This window comes from Chrysemys picta, chromosome 7, assembly GCF_011386835.1.
Source record: "Chrysemys picta bellii isolate R12L10 chromosome 7, ASM1138683v2, whole genome shotgun sequence".
NCBI classification, from domain to species: domain Eukaryota; kingdom Metazoa; phylum Chordata; order Testudines; family Emydidae; genus Chrysemys; species Chrysemys picta.
Window position 1 is genome coordinate 106314127 of NC_088797.1, and position 21303 is coordinate 106335429.

Sequence of the window (21303 nt, forward strand, 5' to 3'; positions counted from 1 at the left end):
CACTGTAACTGAGGAAGAATCTTCACTAGACAGTTGGCAGGACACCCTGATCTGCACAACATGAAAGTAAAAGCAGATTAGCAAAGGGGACTTGATTTAAGCACAATGGGAAAAATAGCTCTATAACCATATAATGTAATATTCCTTCCTACCATAGGCTAATAGCACATAGGGTTGGAGTTCTTCAGGTTGCACAATGCATTTAGTTTTACCAACCAATAAGTCTGTGTCTGGGCAATTTGTGTTACTAGATGGACAGAAAACAACTCCTCCTCCCAGGCAGATTAACATGTGAATGGATCACCGCTCAGATTCAGATTTTGGGGGGAAATGTAGCTTTATGCAGCAAATGCCTTTTGTCTCCATTGAAACAGGTAGGCAATCTTCTCCTGTAGCCAGACTCCAGTTTAGGGGTGGAGTAAGCTATTTGTTTTGTCAAGAGATTTTATTGGGGGGAGAGGGCGGAAATCTTCCATCAATCAGAGGAGTAGAGTAAACTCTTTTGGGATTGGATCTGCCACAACAATGAAGATATGTAAGATCACACTCAGGCAGCTTCTTGTGCAGTTCAGCAGACTAAACAATGCTCAACAAGAGACTCATTGTTAATGATCAAAAGCTAACTTTTATTTAGTATCCACTGTAATCCTCTGTTGGCCACCAATTTCCATCCCCAGGAATCTGTAACCACAATATGATGCTACTAAAATCTGGAGGTAAACAGCATAGAAGAGGAAGAGCTTGCAACATCATTTTCATATGGGCCCGCAGCTTGGGACAGAAATCAGCTTTTGACTTCATGTTTTAATTTTTAGTAGAACAGTGGCTGTCTTGCAGTCATATTCATTTAATTAAGGGAAACAACATGGCAGTTCACACTGGTATGTATTCAAACATTCACTTTTCACTGGGAGTGATAGTTTTCCCGAGCATATGATGGTTTGATAGCATGGCTAAACTCCATTAAAAAGAAAACAGAGAGATGAAAAGGTGCCATGACTGGATGTTTTTTGCACATGTGGGCATCACACACATTTGCTTTCATTTGTAGAACTCATTTTGTGTGAGCAGTTTTGAACACATGCAATGAGGACTTCCAGTGACTTCAAATAAGAACTCTTCAGTCATGGGCAAAAATTTAATTGACGCATGTCCCTATTAATAATGGGAGCTTTTTGATGGACTTCAGTGAGGCTAAGATTTCACCTGCACTGTCTACAAAAGTGTGTGCGGAGAGGTGGGGGAACAGCAGTGTGGTGGGAGGGGGAAGGGAGGTTCACCTAAATATTGTTTTAACTTTCAGTTGTGTCACATTCTATTATTTTTTTGTAATCACTGAGTACGCAAGTATTTGCCTGCTGTATACTCTCCCAGGTAATTTGAAAAACAATGAAAATTACCCATGATAACATTAGTTGGCAGTGAGCATCAGCACTGAGCTATGGCTATGAAGTAATATAAGCCAAAAATGTAATAAACAAGGCCACTCTGCGAAGTCCTATGTAACAGGCTATTTTTTCCTTATTCAGTAAAGAACAATGGCTGTGGTCTCAGCTGTGCGAAGTTTCCTTAAGATGAAACATTCATTAGTGCTTTTTTACTTTATTTGAATTTTAATTTGGTTAATAGAAGCATAAAGGCCCTTTAGGTTCATCTACTCCTGATATATTACTTCTGCTGACATTATTGGATTCGATTTAATACAATGTATCCAATAAAGACTAAGCCTACTGTTTTCCACAAATAAACCTGTCTTTATGTTGGTCTCTACAATCACTCAATGCCCTTATGGCCTTGGCAAATGTAAATTATTTGGCCCAGCTACATCTTCAGCAGAAACCATAATTAAAAAAAATATTAGCACCACTTGCTGAAATGTAATACTTGCACTCCACATTCAAACATAATAAAATGCACTTAATATTTATTTAGAGAATTGAACTTTTGCTATGCATTTTATTACCTCACAATGATTGAGGCACTCTCCCTCAGCAATAATTTCAAGACGTTTTTATTGTACTGTTTAAATAAAAATCCCTTTTGGCATTTAAATGTGCATATAAAAGCAAGTTTACTGCAGTATTCAAAATATCTATATTTTTAAAAACTGTGCATTACACATCTGTATTTAAAAGTAGTTCCTTACTTTACAGGGGTGTTGTGAGGACACATACATTAAAGATTGCGAGACACTCATATACTACATTAATGGGGGCTATATAAATACCTAAGATAGAGGGACGCAAAAATTAAAATATCAAATTCATTTTAAAAATTTAACTTGTTTGTTACCTTAACCACTTCACCACCATCAACTTTCATCAGCTGTCTCAAATTCTGCTGCAGCAAGTTTGTGTTAGATCGCCATTTCAAAAGCCCCAAGAGATCCACTAGAAGTGAGAAAAACATTAAATTATTATGTGCTGCAGGAGTTATGCTCTCATTCACATACCCTGGCTATATTCATAATAAATAAAAACTTCACTTCCAAGTTAGTCATTTTTATTGGCTGTTTACATATTTCACTACTGTATATCTGCATTGCTGAAATCTAGTACCACAATATTCCTACCTTCAAGTGCATTTACTCTGAGAATGTCATCCATGGAAACTTAAGAAATTCAAAATCAATAGTAATTATGATAAGGATACCTTTGTGCTATAGTATACAGACTATGATTTTTATTATGAAAGCACTGCTATTTTCAAAAAAGTGGATTACATTTGCTAAAGGTATTTTTAGAAAGGAGGCTGAGAAAGTGCTGGTTTCTCAACACTTTGTTTCATCTGGGAGCGATCAGACAATAACTCGTACAGTTCAGGTCAGGTTTTCTTCCACAATCATTTCCACGAGTTCAAGGGTTCCCTTCGGGTTTTCAGCTCATTGCTGGGGCCTCACTGTACTAGCCTGGAACAAGGGTTAAGGAGCTGGGGAAGGAGGTTAGTCTCCTTGTTGTGCCTCACATTAAGATTCCCAACCCCATTTCCCAGTTTCTTTATGGGATGCCTTCCCCTCAGTCCACTTTCAACTCCAGTTTATCATGGCACTATACACCTGTCACCTACTAAAGCTCAACAACCTGAACCGAACCTTCTGACCCACTCCATCAGGTCTCTGAGCTGCAATGGGTAAGGCGAAAGCCCTTCCTGCATGGGCCAATCTAGCAGTGAAGACAAAATTCCTTCCCAGTCTCAATAAAGGTGACAAGCGCAATGCCCACAGCAGACAAAAAAACAACTCGATGCTATTCTAACCCAGCAATGAGTGGGGCTCCTATACTCTCCCCAGGGTAAACAAGGGTCGGAGGCTTAGCTTAACCCTGCTAGCCAGCCCATCAATTTACATGATGCTTCCCACATTCCACCACAGCCCCATCCCTCTCTCAATCCCAAGAGAAAGGGAAACCCTTAAAGGAGGTATACCCTTACGCCTCCAACCAGTCCAGATCTCATGCCTTTGAAGCTACAGAGGGTGCATTCTTCTGTGGCATTTAAAATTAAAAAAACCGCAGAAACTATTTTTTAAAGCTAACAGCTGAAGAGGTGATCTAGCAATGTATTTTACGAATGCAGCAGATGTATACATTAGATATCCCATGGAAAAAAAATAAAGTACATAACTAACTAATGTACATAATAAATGCATCAGTTCATTAAACCATACTACAGTATGGCAATTTACTATTTAAAAAATGGTACCTCTGAGTAGTATTCCTCCAAAGGAAAAGGTCAAGCTCTTACTAGATAGAGTTTTGTTTACAAAATACTTAAATAACCAATAGCAACACATGGAGTAGCATAATTTTTGAGCATCAACAAATGTTTCAAGGCTATTACCTTCTCTAAAGTGAATGCCATAACACTACGTAAAGAGATACATTTATAAATTGAAGGGGAAAGAGACACTGGTTTGGCTGAAACAGATTCAAGTGATGGGCGGGGCGGGGGGAACCTTTCATCTGGGAAGTGCAAGCTAAAAAAGACTGCCCCATATTAGGAGATACTACTGTCCTACTTTGGGAAATGTAAGTGAAAAGTATTACTAATTCAACTGGCAATAAAATATAATCTCGCAAAAAAAAAAATCAAGAATGGGGTTTTAGGGGACTTACTTTAGCCACTGAATTAATATTTTTTTTCAGAAATAGACATGTTTTATCTGATTAAGTAAGAGCTTGCTTATAAGCTATCTTCCATCTCACTTCCTTCTTCAGATTCAAGAAGGTTCAGCATCCAATGAACTCCCTCAAAGGAGGGAGGACAATCAAGCATTCTGGACCTCTTTTCCAGGAAATACAAAACATAAGAAAACTGGTCACTTTAACCCCGGATGTCTCTCTTAATTCCAAGTTCATTTTTAGACTTGTCAGGAGTAGGGGATAGATTCTCCAGCTAAATGCTGGACAACAATCTGGCCTCAATGTCTTATCTTTACTGATTCTTATCTTGAAATAATTAGATTGACATAAAGGAGGATGGGTCTCCTCCCCAAGGGAGGATCCTGTTTTAGCATCCTAGACATGTGTCCGCATCATAAGCTTGTCAGCTGTCTACACCAGATTAAGTTGAAGGGGACGAGAGACCAACAGTGTTAGAAATCTCAGAGACAACTGCACACAACGGCTGAGTGTGTCTTGGCAAGAGAAGGAAAGAGACTCCATCAGACCAGGTTTCAATATCCTGCTATTGCACTGGTCTCTCATGCCTATTCAAATATTAACTATGAAAAAACAGATAATGTCTGCTTAGAGAAACGAACAAAATTCATGATTTCAGTGCCCAACATTTGCTACTTAGAGATAATGATCAGATGTTAAGGACACACATTCAAGAATTGATAAACAAACAACATCGGAGAGGCACTGTCGCTGAAGGAATGGAATTCAAAAAGAGCATGTTGTCAAACCTGTGTATCGGAATACACCAATATGCAATGTCGAATGCAACGCAAAAACAAAACCAGACATATCATGATTAACTAAAATATGGGAGGTAGAAAAGCTGAATTTCAAAACTACTAAAAGAGCCATAAATCCATCTTTAACATGCTGTAGAATGGCTAACAAAAGGAGTACAGAACATCAAAAAAGGAGGAAATTAATCTTTAAAATCAACATTATTGTCTAATTCGCTAAAAGAACCACTGCCATGGATTTTACTGCTCATAGGATGTTAAAGGGACACCGGAGAGTTAAAATGTATTTAAAAAAAAAAAAACGTTAAAAGTAGTGTCAGGAACTAAATGTATCCCTGAAACCCCAGCCAACTGTTGTGATTTTGCAATTATATTATCTATTTTTTTAAATGTTTTTCTATTCCAATTGCTGTTTGTGCAGCTTTTACCTACGAGGGAAATAGTTAAACTGACTGCACACAAAGGAGAGTCAAATGTACGAAGTAAGCAAATTGAAGAGATTTAGAAAAATATTTATTATAATAGGAAAATTAGAAAAATCATAGCCATTATTTTAACAATAGTTAAAACTATTTCAGACAGAAGTGTCATTTCTAAGTTGATTGCATCCCTTTAAAAAAAAGAACTCCCATTTTTCAATTAATAGAAGAATTAATAGAATATGTTATTTCTTGATGATGTTATATTTTTTCTTTCTAACATGTCTATGAATGAATATACAAGGAACTTATTGACACTGTCACAACATTACACAGGTCTTGTTTTTGACTAAAAGTTACAAGAACATAATTATCAGCAACATAAAATAAGGAATTACAGCATTAACCAAAGTATAAAGCACATGTAAGTTATCTATTAAGGATTTATTACTGTTTTCTCAGTGTTAGTATTCACGATATTTACTCGATCAAAGTCCCATTAACTCATTGACCAAACTTCTGAATACTACTAACATTAATTAGTAAACACATAAGAAAAACTGTAACAATAAACATTATTAATCACAAACTAAAATAATGTTTCCAGCAGTGCAACCCTCTATATTGGATTCTGTCGGCTACATTTTATGAAACTATAAAATTACTGTTTTATCATTGGGATGTTATCATATATTTGGGTAGCAATTCAAAAATTATTTCAGAATTATTGCTAAGTATCTCCTTATGCCATAATATTGGTTGACTGCAGTGAATCTTATGTGCTTTGAATATAAAACAACAGGAATGTGTTTCAGAGATGTCACAAAGTACTGCAGTATAATTGTGAGGTGACTACGAAGTCATATCAGACCTGTGATTTTTCTACTTGGATAGGAACTGAATAAAGAATATAGTTACAGGACAATCTTAATGGTTGCTGGCAGTAACACATCACTCAGTATTGTACACTTTACACAGTATGTGTATTTATAAGCACTTATGTAAAATACTAGTGAAAGAGGAGTACAGAGCAACACAGTCATTCATGGTATTAAATCCATTGAAAGTTTTAATTAACCTGTGTCAATTCGATATTGAAGTATTCCAAAATACTATGTGTATGAACTGTCAATTAAGTTAAGCTATCTTAAAGGCACAGATCCAACCACATTTTTGAAAGAGAGGACAGAGAAATTACATACTGCAGAGGACTTGTGTTCATTAGGTTAGACCCCTCTAGGCTAGGTTCCTTCTGGCCTCCAAAGTCTGGAGTTCCATCACACATCACTAAAATAGCCAGCCTCCAAGTACTCCCTGATCTCTCTCCCCCTGGTGACTCCTATAATGACTATCTCCTTTCCCAAGATGACTCCATCACTCCCAGATGACCTCCCCTACCCCATATCCTGAATCCTATCCACTAATCTAGAAGCAAGGAAGGAGGCTGATCAATCCATAGAAACAGAGTGAAAACAAAAGAGCTGGCTGGAGAAGAGGATCAGTTGCTTCAACGACCCGTGAGCTGTATCAGTGACTATGCCAAAGGAGCATGAAAAGCAGGTCTGAGGCTGAAGGGTTTAGAGGAGATACTATGATGCTAATCACATCCCTGCCACTCTATGCCCAATCCTTAAACTCCAGCCATGGGGCACATTCTATAGAGAGGGTGAGGCTTGGCAACTTCCTCCTCCCTCCCAGACCCTTCTATCCATCCCTGCTCTGGTCTCTGTGCCAGTCATAAAAAGAAAGTGGAACTTGTCACTTGGAGAACCCTGCACACACAATGAAAATCATGTAAGGCAGCCCACTGGGGACCATAGCCATTCCACCACCCTCTTTACCAGCTCTTCTATACACAGAGGCACTTTGAAGGGATACTAGGAATGTGTTCCATCATCCTCTTCCACACATCTGTTTGCACCCATGCTAGAAACTAAAGTTTTAGATAAAGCCTATGGTGCCCTGTTTTACACCCAGAAGTACCTTGGCTTAAATGGGCATGGAAATATTTTCTGATCCCTAGGCAGAGCTGAACTAAAGTATATAGACTGAGCAAGGTTTGGATGCTACACTGTCAATTCTCATATTGTACTTGTGCTGTGTCTAGACAGGACTTCATTTGCCATGGCTGCCAATCAAAACCCTTCACAAGCAGTATAAAATCCCCTAAAATAAAAGAAAATAATACTACATTCCTTCCCCGCTGATAAATGGGGGGAAGTTAAAGGGACACATGGGGTGGAGAGACATTTCTTCTAACAACTCACCATTCTGAGTGAGTTTTGTTGAACAAACAAGAGTAGAAATCTGGAAAGAATCTTTGCTGATGGTGCAACTTCCAAGGTTTTGCATGCTCTTCCCAGTTGTGGCGTGCCCTTTTTCTTCCAATTCTATTTTAGTGGATGGCAAGCTTAAATACGTTGAGGCATCCTCCAACTTCTTTGCTTCTGCCTGCAAGATGTTTTTTTTAATAAAAAAATTACATGAAAAATAATTAAAATAATAAAGAACAAAGTTATATAGTATATTCTCAAACAGGAATAAAGATATTTATCCTAAATCTCTATGTAACTATTTACGGTCGATGTACTTTATGTTTGTTCCGGTTTTAGAGAAATTTCAGGTTAAAGTCTGTTTCTTCGTTTTTTTAAAAAGGCCTGAACAGCTCTAGCACCTACATGGTTTGGAGCAGGAATGTGAAATTTCACATGGCCAAAGGCATGCTTTTTTTGCTCCCCCATGAAAATCCATCCATCTGCAGCCAAGTTACAAACCCTACAAAATCAACATTTCCACATGCACAATACAACTTGTTCAAGACCTGTCCCTCAATTTTCCGAATATCCCAATTGTACAGTACATGCTGCTGGGTCCTGCTGAGCCCTCTGGGTGTCATTCTGAAAGAGCCATACAGAAATGCACCTCCATTACCTCCCATCCCGTTTACGTTTCCACTGCTTGACTCTGCGAACAATGTTCTTTTAATATAGTATTTTGCATGTACTTACAACTAGACCAATGTGTAATAGATTCCATAAAGTGAAGCTTTCACAGTAAACAAATCTGTGCAAGGACTGAAGCAAATATCTTTAAAATTATACCTTGTACACTATAAGATCATGCTCTCCATCCCTTAAAGTTGTTCCATCATATCTCATCAGCTTCACAAATGCTAAAGCAAATATTTTCTCTGATTTATCTTTGGCTGTTAAAAAAAATAAGACACACAGCGTAGTTTAAGTAATTGATATTGACAGAGACACTCCTCCAATATCTCAAGGAAAGATCATTTAGAAATGGTCTGACAGTGATAAGGGTTCCCATATGCAGGAAAAGGGCTAAGAAATTTAATAAGGATGCAGTCCTCTATACATAAGACAAGCTAGATAGTAAAATAAAGATTTTTCAAACACAGGTGCCTAAAACTGACCTCTTTGGGAGCTGCTGGGTGCTCAGTACTTCTGAAAGTCAGGCTGCTTATGGATTTAAAAGCCTAAATTGAAGCACCAATGTTTTAAAATCTTGACCTACATTTTTATACAAATCCCAAATTACTATTTGACAGAGCAACAAGTCGGTATCTCTTATACCTGGAATGATGATATGTTGTCAGCTATTTTAGTACTACAACTTATTATTTGTATTACCGTTGCACCTAGGAGCCCTACTTATGGCTCAGGACCCATTATGCTAGTCACTATGCCAACACAGAACAAAAAGACGGTCCTTGCCCCAAAGCAGCCCACACATAAGCATCCTTAATGAAAGCCCGACACATAATTACACTGCAGTAGAGATGAGGAGATGCTTACCTGCAACTGGAGGTTCTTTGAGATGCATGGTCCCTATTTGTATCCCCAAGGCAGCTGTGCATGTGCACCATGCGCCGAAGCCGGAAGTTTTCAGCAGCATCCGTTGACCCACATATGAGTCATATGTTGCCTTGTGTTCCAGAAGAGGTTATAAGAGGCCATGCAAGCCGACGCACCATCGGTCACCCTCTTACTGCTGAATAGAGCTGTGCGCAGCACAGGAGATGATGGATGGGTATTGGAATACAAATAGAGACCACACATCTCAAAGAACCTCTAGTTACAGATAAGTAACCTCTTCTTCTTTGAGTGAAGGTCTCTAAATGTATTCCAAACACATTTGCGTATCAAGCAGTGATCAGCTTGGAGGTGGGTGCCAGGATGCAAGAGTTTTCACCGCCTGCAGGATGGCATGGCCCACAGTCACGTCTTCGGCTGCCCCTTGGCCGATGGCATAGCAGGCGGTGAAGGTATGTAGAGAGCGGCCAGGTTGCCACTCAGCAGATATTGTGCTAGTGGACGTCCACCAGGGGGGCAGAGATGGTTGCTTACGCCCTCATGGAGTGGGCCATAATTCTGCCGGGTGGTGTGGCATTGGACTACGCATAGCACTCTGTGATGCAGGTAGAGACCCACTTGGATAAAAGGCTGTGAGGAGAGGGCCAGGCTCCTCAACCGCTCTGCAGTGGCTATGAGACGGTGTGGAGAAGCACGGAAGGCACAGGTTCTGTCTAGGTAGAACGCGAGTGCACAGCAGACGACCAAGGAGTGCAGCATCCTGTGTGTGGGAGTGGCATGCAGTTTAGGATGGAAGACCAGAAGATGGATAGACTGGGTGAGGCGGAACTCAGAGACTACTTTCGAGAGAAACTTAGGGTGAAGGTGTAATGAGGCTTTGTCCTCATGAAAGACCATATATGGGGGGGGGAGCCATCATGTCTGCCAAGTCTCTGACCTGCCTGGCAGAAGTGATGGCCACGAGAAGATGACCTTCATGGGTAAGTAGGAGGGGGAGCACATGGCCAGGGGCACGAAGGGAGGTCTGATGAGGGCAGAGAGCACAAGATTGGGGTCCCAGGGAGGGGTAGGTTTAAGGACTGGTAGGAAGCTGTTCGTCAACAAGTATCTGACCACTGGTGGGAGGAAGGCACTAAGAGCTGCCAGGTGGTCCCAGACAGAGTTAAAGCCAAAGCCCAAGGTCTTAAGTTCTAAGAGGTAGTCCAGAATAAAGGGGACAGATAGGTCTTTGAGGGGGAGACAGTGACGTTGCACCCAGGACGTGAAAAACTTCCACTTCGCTGCGTAGCAAACCCGTGTGGAATCTCATCTGCTGTGCATAAGTATGTGTCGCACTGGTGTCAAGCAGGCATGGTCTATATGCAATCCCCATCCAAAAACGAGGCCGTCAGTCGAAACAGGCCTGGGCTGCAATGTCGGACTCTGCCCTGGTCCTGCGTGAGAATGTCTGGCAGATCAGGGTGACAGATTGGGGGCGGGGGCTGAGAGTCTGAGTAGATACTAGGAGGACCATGGCTTGGTCATGGCAGATCTTGCACAGAATTTGGAGGAGAAGGGGGATGGAGGGAAAGGCATATCAGAGACCACCTTGCCATGGGACAAGCATTGGCCTGGGAATTGCGGCCCCTGGCTCCCTTTGAGCAGTAGTGGAGTAACTTACAGTTTTCATAAGTGGTGAAAAGGTCCTCAGCGAGGGGTACCCCAAGCATGGCAGATGAAACCAAAAATGGGGTTGTGGAACTCCCACTCATGACTGAGGTACCAGGTCCAGCTAAGCTCGTCTGTCAAGGAGTTTTGTGCCCCGGAAGGTATGCCGCATGGAGTGTGACATATCCAAAACAATCATATATAATACCTATATCAAATGAATGCTATCACAGTCAAAGTAAATCCTTCTATTACTAGAACAGTAATTGCTAATATATGGAAAATGCTTAGTCACAAGGCATCATTCTGGATGAATCAGAGTATCTCGACTGCTAAAGATTTTAAAGGAAAATCAGTGGGAGTTGCAGGAAGGCAAATAGCTTGCATATCCAAACCTTAATTTGAAAACAAAACAGTAGGTCAGTATCAGAACCAGGATTAAAACCCAGGTCTAAACTGCCAACCAAGTCAAGTTCCCTGTCTCCATTTTCCTCATCTGAAACAGGAGGCTCCTCACCTCCTACTTACCTACCTATCTACCCATGGGCCTCTTGCTTAAGGCAAAGCTGGCATTTGATCTATTTACTGGGTCTCTTATTTGGTGACTTAGGAAGAAAGTGTGTAGGAAAGAAGGAAGAGGGCATGAAGGCTATCAGGAGAGGGAGAGGAAACAGAGGAAAAAAAGACAAGCTGTACAGCACCTAGTACAATGGAGCTCCTAGGTGCTACGATAATAAATAAATAAATAGTAGTGATAGTAGAAGTACCTCATCCCCACACTAATAGCCAGAAACACTCTCTCCCTTCAGGCACCAGGAATTGACAGAAGCAACAGGGGAACAAGACTGAAGTACTCACAGTCCTGTGATGATCTGTGACGGAATGTAAACCTTAAATGACTGCGGTTCACATCTTCAATCGGAATTGCCACCTTCACAAATTAAAACAGGAGAGAGAAATAAGACCCATGACTTCAGATAGTTGTTACCAATACCAGACTTTCACAGAGGTTCTTCAAATGTATTTTCTGCATTTTTAGAGAGAGTAATGTAATTTTAGCTTTCTTGCATTTCTAATAATTTGCTTGGCTCTTTCCAAATGAGGTATTTAAGGACCAGCATGACTTTTCCATGAAAGGCCTTTAAAGTCCCTAGCTCCCTTGGAAGAAATCTCCACTCCCTCAGCCATTAGCAGGCTGGGAGAGAGCCATGCCTACTAAGTTCCCTATCACATGACCTTATGGGACAGGCAAGCTACACAAGGGACACCAAAACCCAGCAGCCCTCACCCCCACCGATATCTGAAGCAGCCCCTTCTACATTCGTCAGGGCAGAGCCTTTACACAGAACTTACGTAGAGCCCTTCAGTTCTATGGACATCTGCACATCATCAACAACAGACATTGTATTCTTTACCCCTCAGATGTTGTCAGTTCCTCTCACCTCAAGTAATAAGACTCCTGACACTTACACTATAACTACATAACTCTCTAGACCAGTCTCTCTCTCTGATCCAGGTGGTTGCTACTGCTGCTGTCAACAACTGTCACTACTGTCTATTCAGTTTAACTGCCTTGGTCTCACCGTACCACTTGTACTGGTAGCCCTTTTCTTGACCTCACCCTGCCCCCACCTTCACTCTCACAATGTCTTCTTCTCCCCACTATCTAAATATCCAGTGTACCCTAACCTGTTTTTAATTATTAATTATTATTATTATTATTAACAACACAACCTCATTTGTACAGACACAAAGTTATATCATTAAAAAGTTCAGCTTAAAGACAGTTCAAGTAAGTCACACCAAGATATGCAAACCTAACCAACCATATGATCTTATGACTGTCTTACCCCAGCCATTCAATTTTTTCACTGTAAAAGGCCACACACACCTAGGGTGATGCATTAAATCAATAAATAATCTTTAAACAAAATCACAAGTCTATATATTTCTCCCCTCGGTATTTAATTAGGGAAGTCCTATTTTCTTAAGCATATTTAAATTTGGATTGCATGTTGCTGATCTACAAGTCTGTAATTCATTCTGCCTCACCACAACCATTTTCTGTGGGTACGTCTATACTGAAGGAAAAAAAAAAAATTCAAGCAGTAGTCAGTCTCATAGCCCAGGTTAACGGACTCGGGCTCACAGGGCTCACTCTACAGGGATAAAAATAGTTCCCACTCAGGCTGGAGCTTGGGCTCTGAGATCCAGCAAGGCAGGGAGCATCTCAGAGCCTTGACCCCAGCCCAAGCAGGAACATCTACACTGCAATTTTTAGCCCTGTAGTTCAAGCCCCACAAGCCCAAGTAATTTGACCTTACCTCGGAGACTCGCTGCTGCAGGGTGGGCTAGGGGGGTGCAGTGTAGATGCACTATTAATTCCCACAGCAGCAAACTCCTGGCTGCAACTGCAAAGAGAAAGCCGTCTTTTTTGGAAAGAATATCGAGAAAGAAAAAAATTAGCTAAGTCTCCTTTCAATTAACATTCTTTCCAGCAATAACAGCCAATATGTGTCTTTCAGAAGACTACCCCAGCCTCATTTTTAATTTTAAACCTTTGGCACCTAGCTTGGGAAGTTGTTACTATGGTGCTAATTTAGCATCATTCGCATAATGCATCAGTAAACCCAGCATCCCAATATACTAATGAGCAAGTCACTATAATATATGTTTATGATGATTTCTTTGTACTGTTGTTTACAAAAGAAAGTTATCTTAAACAGATGGTGGAATATCCCTGTCAAAATCTATTTTGACCACAAGGATGGAAGAGTAATTTACATTCTATTAAATGCCAATGTTCCTTAGCAACCTTGAAAGGCTTTTGATTAGCTGATCCTTTTAGCCTTCCTACAATTGACCACATTAATTCCCTTTAATTTTGTTCTTAAAGATTTCTTATTAAAATCTATTCTCATTTTATTTTAAATTAACCCATTATGAGGAAAATTATTTTATCATCATCTGTACCTTGACAGTCTCAAACCAGCGAGGTTGTTTCACTTGGTAATAGATCACTGACTTGTATTCCGAGATAGCGTCATCACCAGCCCCAGGAAAAATCACACTCTTGAAAGACAAGGAATAAAAATATTTACCCACACATACATACCTATCTAACAGAGAACAAATAAAACAGCATTGTATTTCAATAGTGAAAGAGGAAAGAGTAGGTAGGTTAGAATAAAAGAGGTCTTATGCTCCAAGTTAATCACTAGTTAATTTCAATCAAACTGCATGCAATACCACCACAATATTTATTTGTCACAAATAACAAACTAAAGTATTTATTCTTTGGTGTGAGAACTTGGGCAAGGCATTTTTTTTTTTTTAAAGCCTTCAGATTTTGACAAATACCGAAGATGATGATGGAAAAATGTGGACAAATATACTGAAATATTTCAGAGATTACATTTTCCAATAGAAATACCTCCAATCTTTTGCCATCTTCATCATAAACAGATACTGTAACTTCTACATTCTTTGCTGTTGTTTTGCTGCCTTTGTCAAAATCTCCTTGAACTAATGTTACATAGATATCATTGCGAACGTCACCTGGCAGGACAAAAAAAAATTTAACTCACAATGTTCATATGCAGTTCTGCATAAAACAATGAAGTATAAAACCATAATAAGAGACTTTAAAGGAACATTTGTTAGGCAAGTAATCAAGTAATGCTTTTTTCTCAAATTGGTCTTTTTTAAAAATCATATTTCAAAACTTCCAGATATACAGACACATTTAACAGGTGACTTAAGAAATAAAGCAAACATTTGGTACATATAACAGTCACCCAAATCATGTGAATACAATTACCCATTATTGCATTCAAGTACGTGAACTAAACATGTAGTTGTCCATTTATACCTGTAGTTTAAGCTGCTCCTTTTGAAACTGTATACATTGCTTCACAGATTCACTGGTAACAAAGTAGTCAACACCACTCAGGTGTATGTGATTTGAAACAAACTAGATGCTCTACTATCTGAGTACAGTTACTCAATGTCTATGACTTTGTGACTAAATTATTAATGTACAATTTTTGAGGCAGGAAGTACTTAATATAAACTGAAAAAAATAATTATGAACCAAAATATTAGTAATTATTATGGATTTGATTCAGACAGTTATATTCTATTATCTATGGCAATGTATCAATTTACTGCCCTAAAAAGCAGTAAATTGGGCAGCGTGCCCAATTTTGCTCTTAGTATCCCAATGCAATTATTGACACCTACCAGGCATAATAATCTCAGGAAACCCCATTTTCCGAGCCACAGCTGTGGACCTATCCACCAAGTGAGGAAACTCTTTCCTAATCTGATGAATATCTCCTGGAAGAAGTTTCAAAGTCACCCATAAACCTGAAGCATAAAATATAATTATTAGACATATTTTCCAATGTTTTAAAACAAACAAAAGTGTGTTATAAACTTCAAAAGACAATGCACATAAAAGTTACTAAGCCTTGCCCCCAAAATATTTACATTTTGCAACACTAGACTAGAAATAATTATTTAAGAAAAACTTTGAAACAGAACTACAACTATCACACCTAGAATGCACTGGGTACATCAGATTAGAACAGATTTTAAGGCAAACAATACAAAACCGATAGAAAAACTGGAAATCCAGCGTGAGAGAGAGAGAGCGAGAGAGAGAGAGAGAGAGAGAGAGAGAGTGTTGGAGACATAGTGGATGTGGCTCATGTAGCCTACACAATACCTTGTAGGAGATTCCTAAAGGAGGATATAGCATCAGAGGCCACAATTCCACAATGCGTGCACAGGGGCAGGCGGACCCCTGTGCCCACACAAAGTCAATGGGTTTCTATGTAGGTGCAGCTCTGCCCACTCTTACACATGCAGACATACACAGTAGCAGAATTAGGGTCCTAGTTTATTTTTTTTCTCTGGGGAATGTAATGCAATCCATTAGCAGTTTGTTGTCTATTACATGTTAATAGATGGCAATGATAGGAAGGAATTTCCTCTTTTCACACAGGAGAATACATTTTTGGTAAGCATGGTGGCTGATTAGGTGGGATGGGATAATCTTTTTCAAGTCTAAGAAAACAGAATTTGAGGAAGGGCTTCAGTAAAACAAAACTTAAGTCCAGCATAGGAACAGTTTTTGCAGTACCACACAACATGAGTATGGATTGGCAGAAAGATGTTGGAATCTTCAGTGCTTCAATGGGCGCAGTGAAGTTTGCACTGTGGAGCTGCTATAGCACCTTTTAAATAAATTCTGCACTGAACAAGATAAAATAGGTCCCACAGAGTATCCCAACTGTCCTCAAAACTGGAGAGCTAGTTCTTCTCAGGCTTGAATTCAGAAAATGGTTATTAAGCCATCAATAGCACTGGTCTGCACCTTACGCCTGCCCTCGGATTTTTCATAAATCTTCCAAATGACAGTAAAGGGTTTTATTCTTTTCATAGGAAAAGTACAAGGGGCAGCATTAGTTAGAATGGAAGATCTGAGAAAAAAGTATCAAGTACCTGAGGAAGATGTCCCCAACTCTGATACTCTTCCCCAATGCACATTATCTGGCTATGCCAGGAGGAGGACAGGAGAGACTGGATGCACTTTAATCAGCCTACAACTTTAGTCCTAAAATTCTGGAAGTACCCAGCTGGTAAAATTTTACACTACAGGTAATTCCATAGCCATTTACATACCTCTGTGGGGGCTGCTGTCAGTCCACTCCTTTACCCAGCCTGGTTGCCAGGCAACCTGCTTCTGGGACCTCAGCCCACCTCTCCCTCCATCAAATGAGGGTTAAGGGTGATTATTGGGGGACAGGGGTTGACTCCCTGCCGTACAGTTACAGGAGACCCGAACAGCTCCCATGTCCACTCCTTTAAAGAATACCTCCTTTAAATACTTTCCCATTTGATCTGATCGCCGTATCCACTCCCTAAGGAGTGCCTGCACTGGATATCCGCCACACGCTACCAATAAATTGCAACATCATAGCCTAACCCCTCCCCCCCCCTTTTTGTTCGTTCCCCCCACTCAGCTCCCAACCCACTGTAGAGAAGGCAAAAAACCCACCTCGACTTGGCCAATCTGACCATCAGGAAATATTCCTTCCCAGCCCCCCAAGAAAGGAGTAACTGTCCTAATGCCCAGAGCAGATCATGACAAAATCTGGTATTTCAAGTACTTCCATGAGAGGGAGGGTGGGTGCTGCTCAGCCCGGTTCAGATTTTTGAATAGGCTTTTATTGTAGATGGGACATAAACAGCTTCCCCCAGACACACACCGGTCACATGGTGGGAAGGATGGATCAGTGTCCCCAACACTAACCAGGCATGGAGCTGCCTGCCTCTGTAGCAGATAACTCCGGTTCTCTAACCCTGCAAGGGGCAACATGCTTCCTCCAACAAGCCAAACAACCCCACTGCTTCATGTGCTGTGAGATCATTTTTGCATTTCATCTATGGGGATAACCAAGGCAAGTATAACTTGTACCATTCTGAAAACATCAATGATGCCTTCAAAATGTTAACATTTGCCAACAGACACCATGCAATTACTTCCTGTGCTATGGCACAGATGAGAACTGTTGAATCTCAGATACCAATGAGGGATAACTTGGTAAACGGACTCCTTAACGGTGGTCATTGCAATGAGATATGAGTTAAATAAAAACAAAGGCAATTACAGAAGAGAAAGAAAAAGCAGCAATACAATAAAACAGTACATCTATCAAGCAAATTTTATAAAAAAACAATGCATAATGTTTGTAACAGGATAGTAACACAATCAGCAACTTGTGCGCTCACAGCAAGTACTCTCCATCCACTAATTTTTTATTTTTACAGATGAAGAATCCAAAAGGAAATTTAAAGTTACAATTTAGTAACTTGTAATAATATACCTCCCTACAAATATTGGCTGGAGTGGCAGTTCAAAATAGAAGAAAAAACTTCTTAAACAAAACCCATTCTCCTCTTTATAGTGCTATTGTATAAAAAAGCTGCAATTCTGTTATGCATATGAGTGATCAAAGTGTATTTTCTTTAAACCCTTTGCTCAGACACTTTATAAATAAAAGAAAAATAGTTCCAAGAGGAAATTGGTAGACTGAGATTCTGCATTTACTTACACAATGAGGAGTTAATCCAAGACCAGAAAAAGAACGAATCAAGTATATAGCACTAGGGTTGGAATGCATTTAAATTTTTTAACTAGTACATATCTTTTATATTTATATTCATGTCAGCAGAGAATACACTGAATTATCTGTTCAACCTATAGACAGTAATTAACAGTGTTGTTTATTTTGCAGCCCTCCTTTACCAACTCAAAACACAAGTTGGTATCAATTCTGATGAGAGTAATTGCCTTGTCGTATTGACAGCAGAACAACTGCTTAGACTGCAATTGCTAATAGGAAAAAATGAGAAAAATGGGGAGGAGAGAAACACTCCCCACCCCGCCCCCTTGATGGACCCAGGGTGTGCCAGAGTTCAAAGGCATGAAAGCCAGTTATTGAAGTCATTGCTTTCAATACACAAACATACAAGAATGGATAAGGCAGAAATATAGACGCATGTAAAAGTGGCCAAGCACTGCATAAAGACAGAAGACAATCTGTAGAATAACAATACTCCCAAAAAGGATGCGGCGGGGGGGGGGGGGGGGCGGGAAGAGGGGGGGAAAGAGGGCACGGAGAGAGAGGAAGAATGGGGGGGGGGGGAGAAAAAGGGGGGGAAATAGGACAGGTATCTTTTCTGGTACAAAACAATAGCAAGCAAACAAAAAAAAATGAATCCTCCAGTCCAAATTAAAATAGTCAGATGGTGTGAAGCAAGGATATATTTTGTATTCCAGTTTACATAAAGAACAGTACCTACCCTGACCCTTGTGGTTAACTTCTTTAGCAGCAATCACTTTGTTTATAACAGTCTGAAGGAAATCATTCTCCCCTGCCACCCTGGGTGAAAAACGGGATGATATGTTCAACTGCTTGTGTCGAATGGCGTCATCCAATGCTAGCCTGGAGGATGCACATGACGACCAACACCAGGAAACAAAGGGTCACAGAAAACCAGAAGTCACAGTAACAAGGGAACACAAAAGATCATATCATAGTTGTGACGAAGAGTATTTATTAGTCAACGCAAGACAAAAGACAGGAAAGGTAACAAGAAAGACATAGGAAGATCATTAATCAGGAAAATGCTGACCTGCTAAAGAGAAGTCAAGCAATCCTATGTTACCCTTCCCAACGGGAACATGCATGCGTCAGGTCCCAATCCCACTTCCAATAAATAGCATGTGTAGTAGTGAAGAAGAACACTGATCTCCTGAGAGACCCATGTTAAATACCGAAATCCAATTGGGATGATTTTGCAAAAATGTACAGTATGTTAATTCAGTGCAACCTTCAGAGTAGCTTCTACAATTGAATATATTAAGAGGTAGTGTAGATGGTTTGATGGAATTTACAGAAGAAAAAACTTTTACGTTTAACAGAAATGGCTTAGTGCAAGAAAAACAAACAGATAATCCATCATTTTGTTATACTAGGTGAAGAAAAGAAAATGTGAAAATTATAAATGAAATGCAACATTTACAAATGTCATTCAAGTACCCACACCAGTCTTGCCAAGTACTTCTGACAGCTGTTGTGTTGGTGGGCAGTGAATGAATACAAACAAACATACATATGAAAACAGAATTGCATGTAGCACAACAAAAGCACAGCATGAAACGAGTAAGAAAATATGCCTCTTATACACAGTGTTTAAGTCAACATTGGAAACAACGACAAAGCTATTCTTCATGTGTTTGCACATTACTCATATTCTTGGTGTAGACTTTGAAGAATATTTTAAATTGCTGAAGAAAAAATGCAACAAAAACATATTGCACACCCTTTCCAAAAGCTGGTTTGTATATAAATAGACTATAAATCGGTTTTAATGGAGCAAAAAGCAAAACATTCCATTAGAATCCACTTTCTTGATCCACAAAGATTCATTTTCTGTGCATACTTCCACACTCACTAAAATAAAAGCTTGTCATTGTTTAAATTCAATAAATAAATCTCACAAAGGCACTCTTCTTTAAAAGCTTCTACTTTCCTTGAATAGAATTGTTACTGTTCTACGGACTATTATGTACACAAATTACACACAAATTCCATTGCTATCATGAAATACAAACATGAAGTGGCTAGGACTAGAGCCATTAGGCATATAGTGCTAGTCACCTGATTTCTTTCTACTGATTCTGCAATCTCAAATTTTCTGTTAAGCTCCCCAAACATCTTTGCTAACTCTTGTACTTTTTAATAAGGCCTACTTTCCAAACTGAAATTATTTGATGTCACATTATTTTAGTCTATTGCTCTCTAGATTTATTTAAAAAACCTCACGAAATCTAGAAGTAGATTAAGTCAAAAGAGAACTCAGTTATATAACAGCATTGTGGTCTACATTTCTTACAACAGTAAAGCTGAGACAAGATGGGAGAGGTAATATCTTTTATTGGACAAAACTTGTCTCTCTCACCAACTGAAGATGGTCCAATAAAAGATATCACCTCACCCACCTTGTCTCTCATATCCTGGGACCAACACAACTACAACAACACTGCATTCAACAATGGTAAAGCTGAGCATTCATATTTTAATGGGGATGTACTTTAATATCATAGAATGAGGTGAGGAAAGGGTAGTGGGGATAAATAAAGTTGGAATCTTTAAAATCCCCACACATTTTAATTCCTTTGTTAATAGTAAGCACACACTTCTAAAAAGGACTATTTTTTTCTTTAAAAAGAAAGAAAACCTATCCATACACACACAAATACAAACATTCAGACTTATTTAACACACAAAAACAGATTAAGAAACTCAGAGCAAAATCTACATCTGACCTTTGACAGTACATTTCAGTGCTTTCTTTTAATCTTAAAAATATCTGATAACACTGTATGAAGTTTCACATGGCATAGTGGTTCCTTTTATTTCACTTTCTCCTTTAGAAGCCTTGTGTTTTGTTTTTAGATAATTTAGTACTTACGAAAGCTGCCAAACTGAGCATCTAGTAGACCATGATCCCATTTATCCATAAAACACCACCCACAGCACAGGTAAAAGCAGTGCAATCTTCCCTGCTGCCACACCAAAATCCTTAAAAGAGCTGGAAAACTAGTTATACGTATGAGGAGTTATTTCAGTTCCCATGCCCATTTATTCTTTGGTTTCTCTGGCTTTAATTATCTGCCAATTAGTGCCAATTATGGTGGTGATTTAGTGACATGGACAAGCACCTGATACAACCAACTCATTTCATACAGGACACTTAACATCCATCAGACGGAAACAGCTTTTGGTCATTACCAACCTTGACTAGACTGAAACTAGTAACATATAAAGGAAAGAAGCTTAAAACATCTATCTCAAAAACCCTGGGCCCATCTAATTAGTTCCAGGCTCCTTCACACACAAAAATGGAAAAGACATGT

At 39.5% G+C, this 21303-nt stretch overlaps 1 protein-coding gene across 2 annotated transcripts in view; it reads right to left on the reverse strand.

Moving 5' to 3' along the window:
• Positions 1-21303, reverse strand: part of DOCK1 (dedicator of cytokinesis 1) — a 538667-nt gene that overhangs the window by 424596 nt on the left and 92768 nt on the right. Inside the window, exons 12-19 of one of the 2 annotated variants that reach the window (XM_065552235.1) lie at positions 18684-18763; positions 15054-15179; positions 14245-14369; positions 13785-13883; positions 11670-11742; positions 8436-8539; positions 7602-7785; positions 2293-2390 (exon numbers count right to left, since the gene is read on the reverse strand). In XM_065552235.1, coding sequence (XP_065408307.1) covers positions 2293-2390; positions 7602-7785; positions 8436-8539; positions 11670-11742; positions 13785-13883; positions 14245-14369; positions 15054-15179; positions 18684-18763 — 889 coding nt within the window. Of the gene's footprint in view, positions 1-2292; positions 2391-7601; positions 7786-8435; positions 8540-11669; positions 11743-13784; positions 13884-14244; positions 14370-15053; positions 15180-18683; positions 18827-21303 lie in introns of both variants that reach the window. The other variant, XM_065552233.1, reaches the window with a different exon arrangement.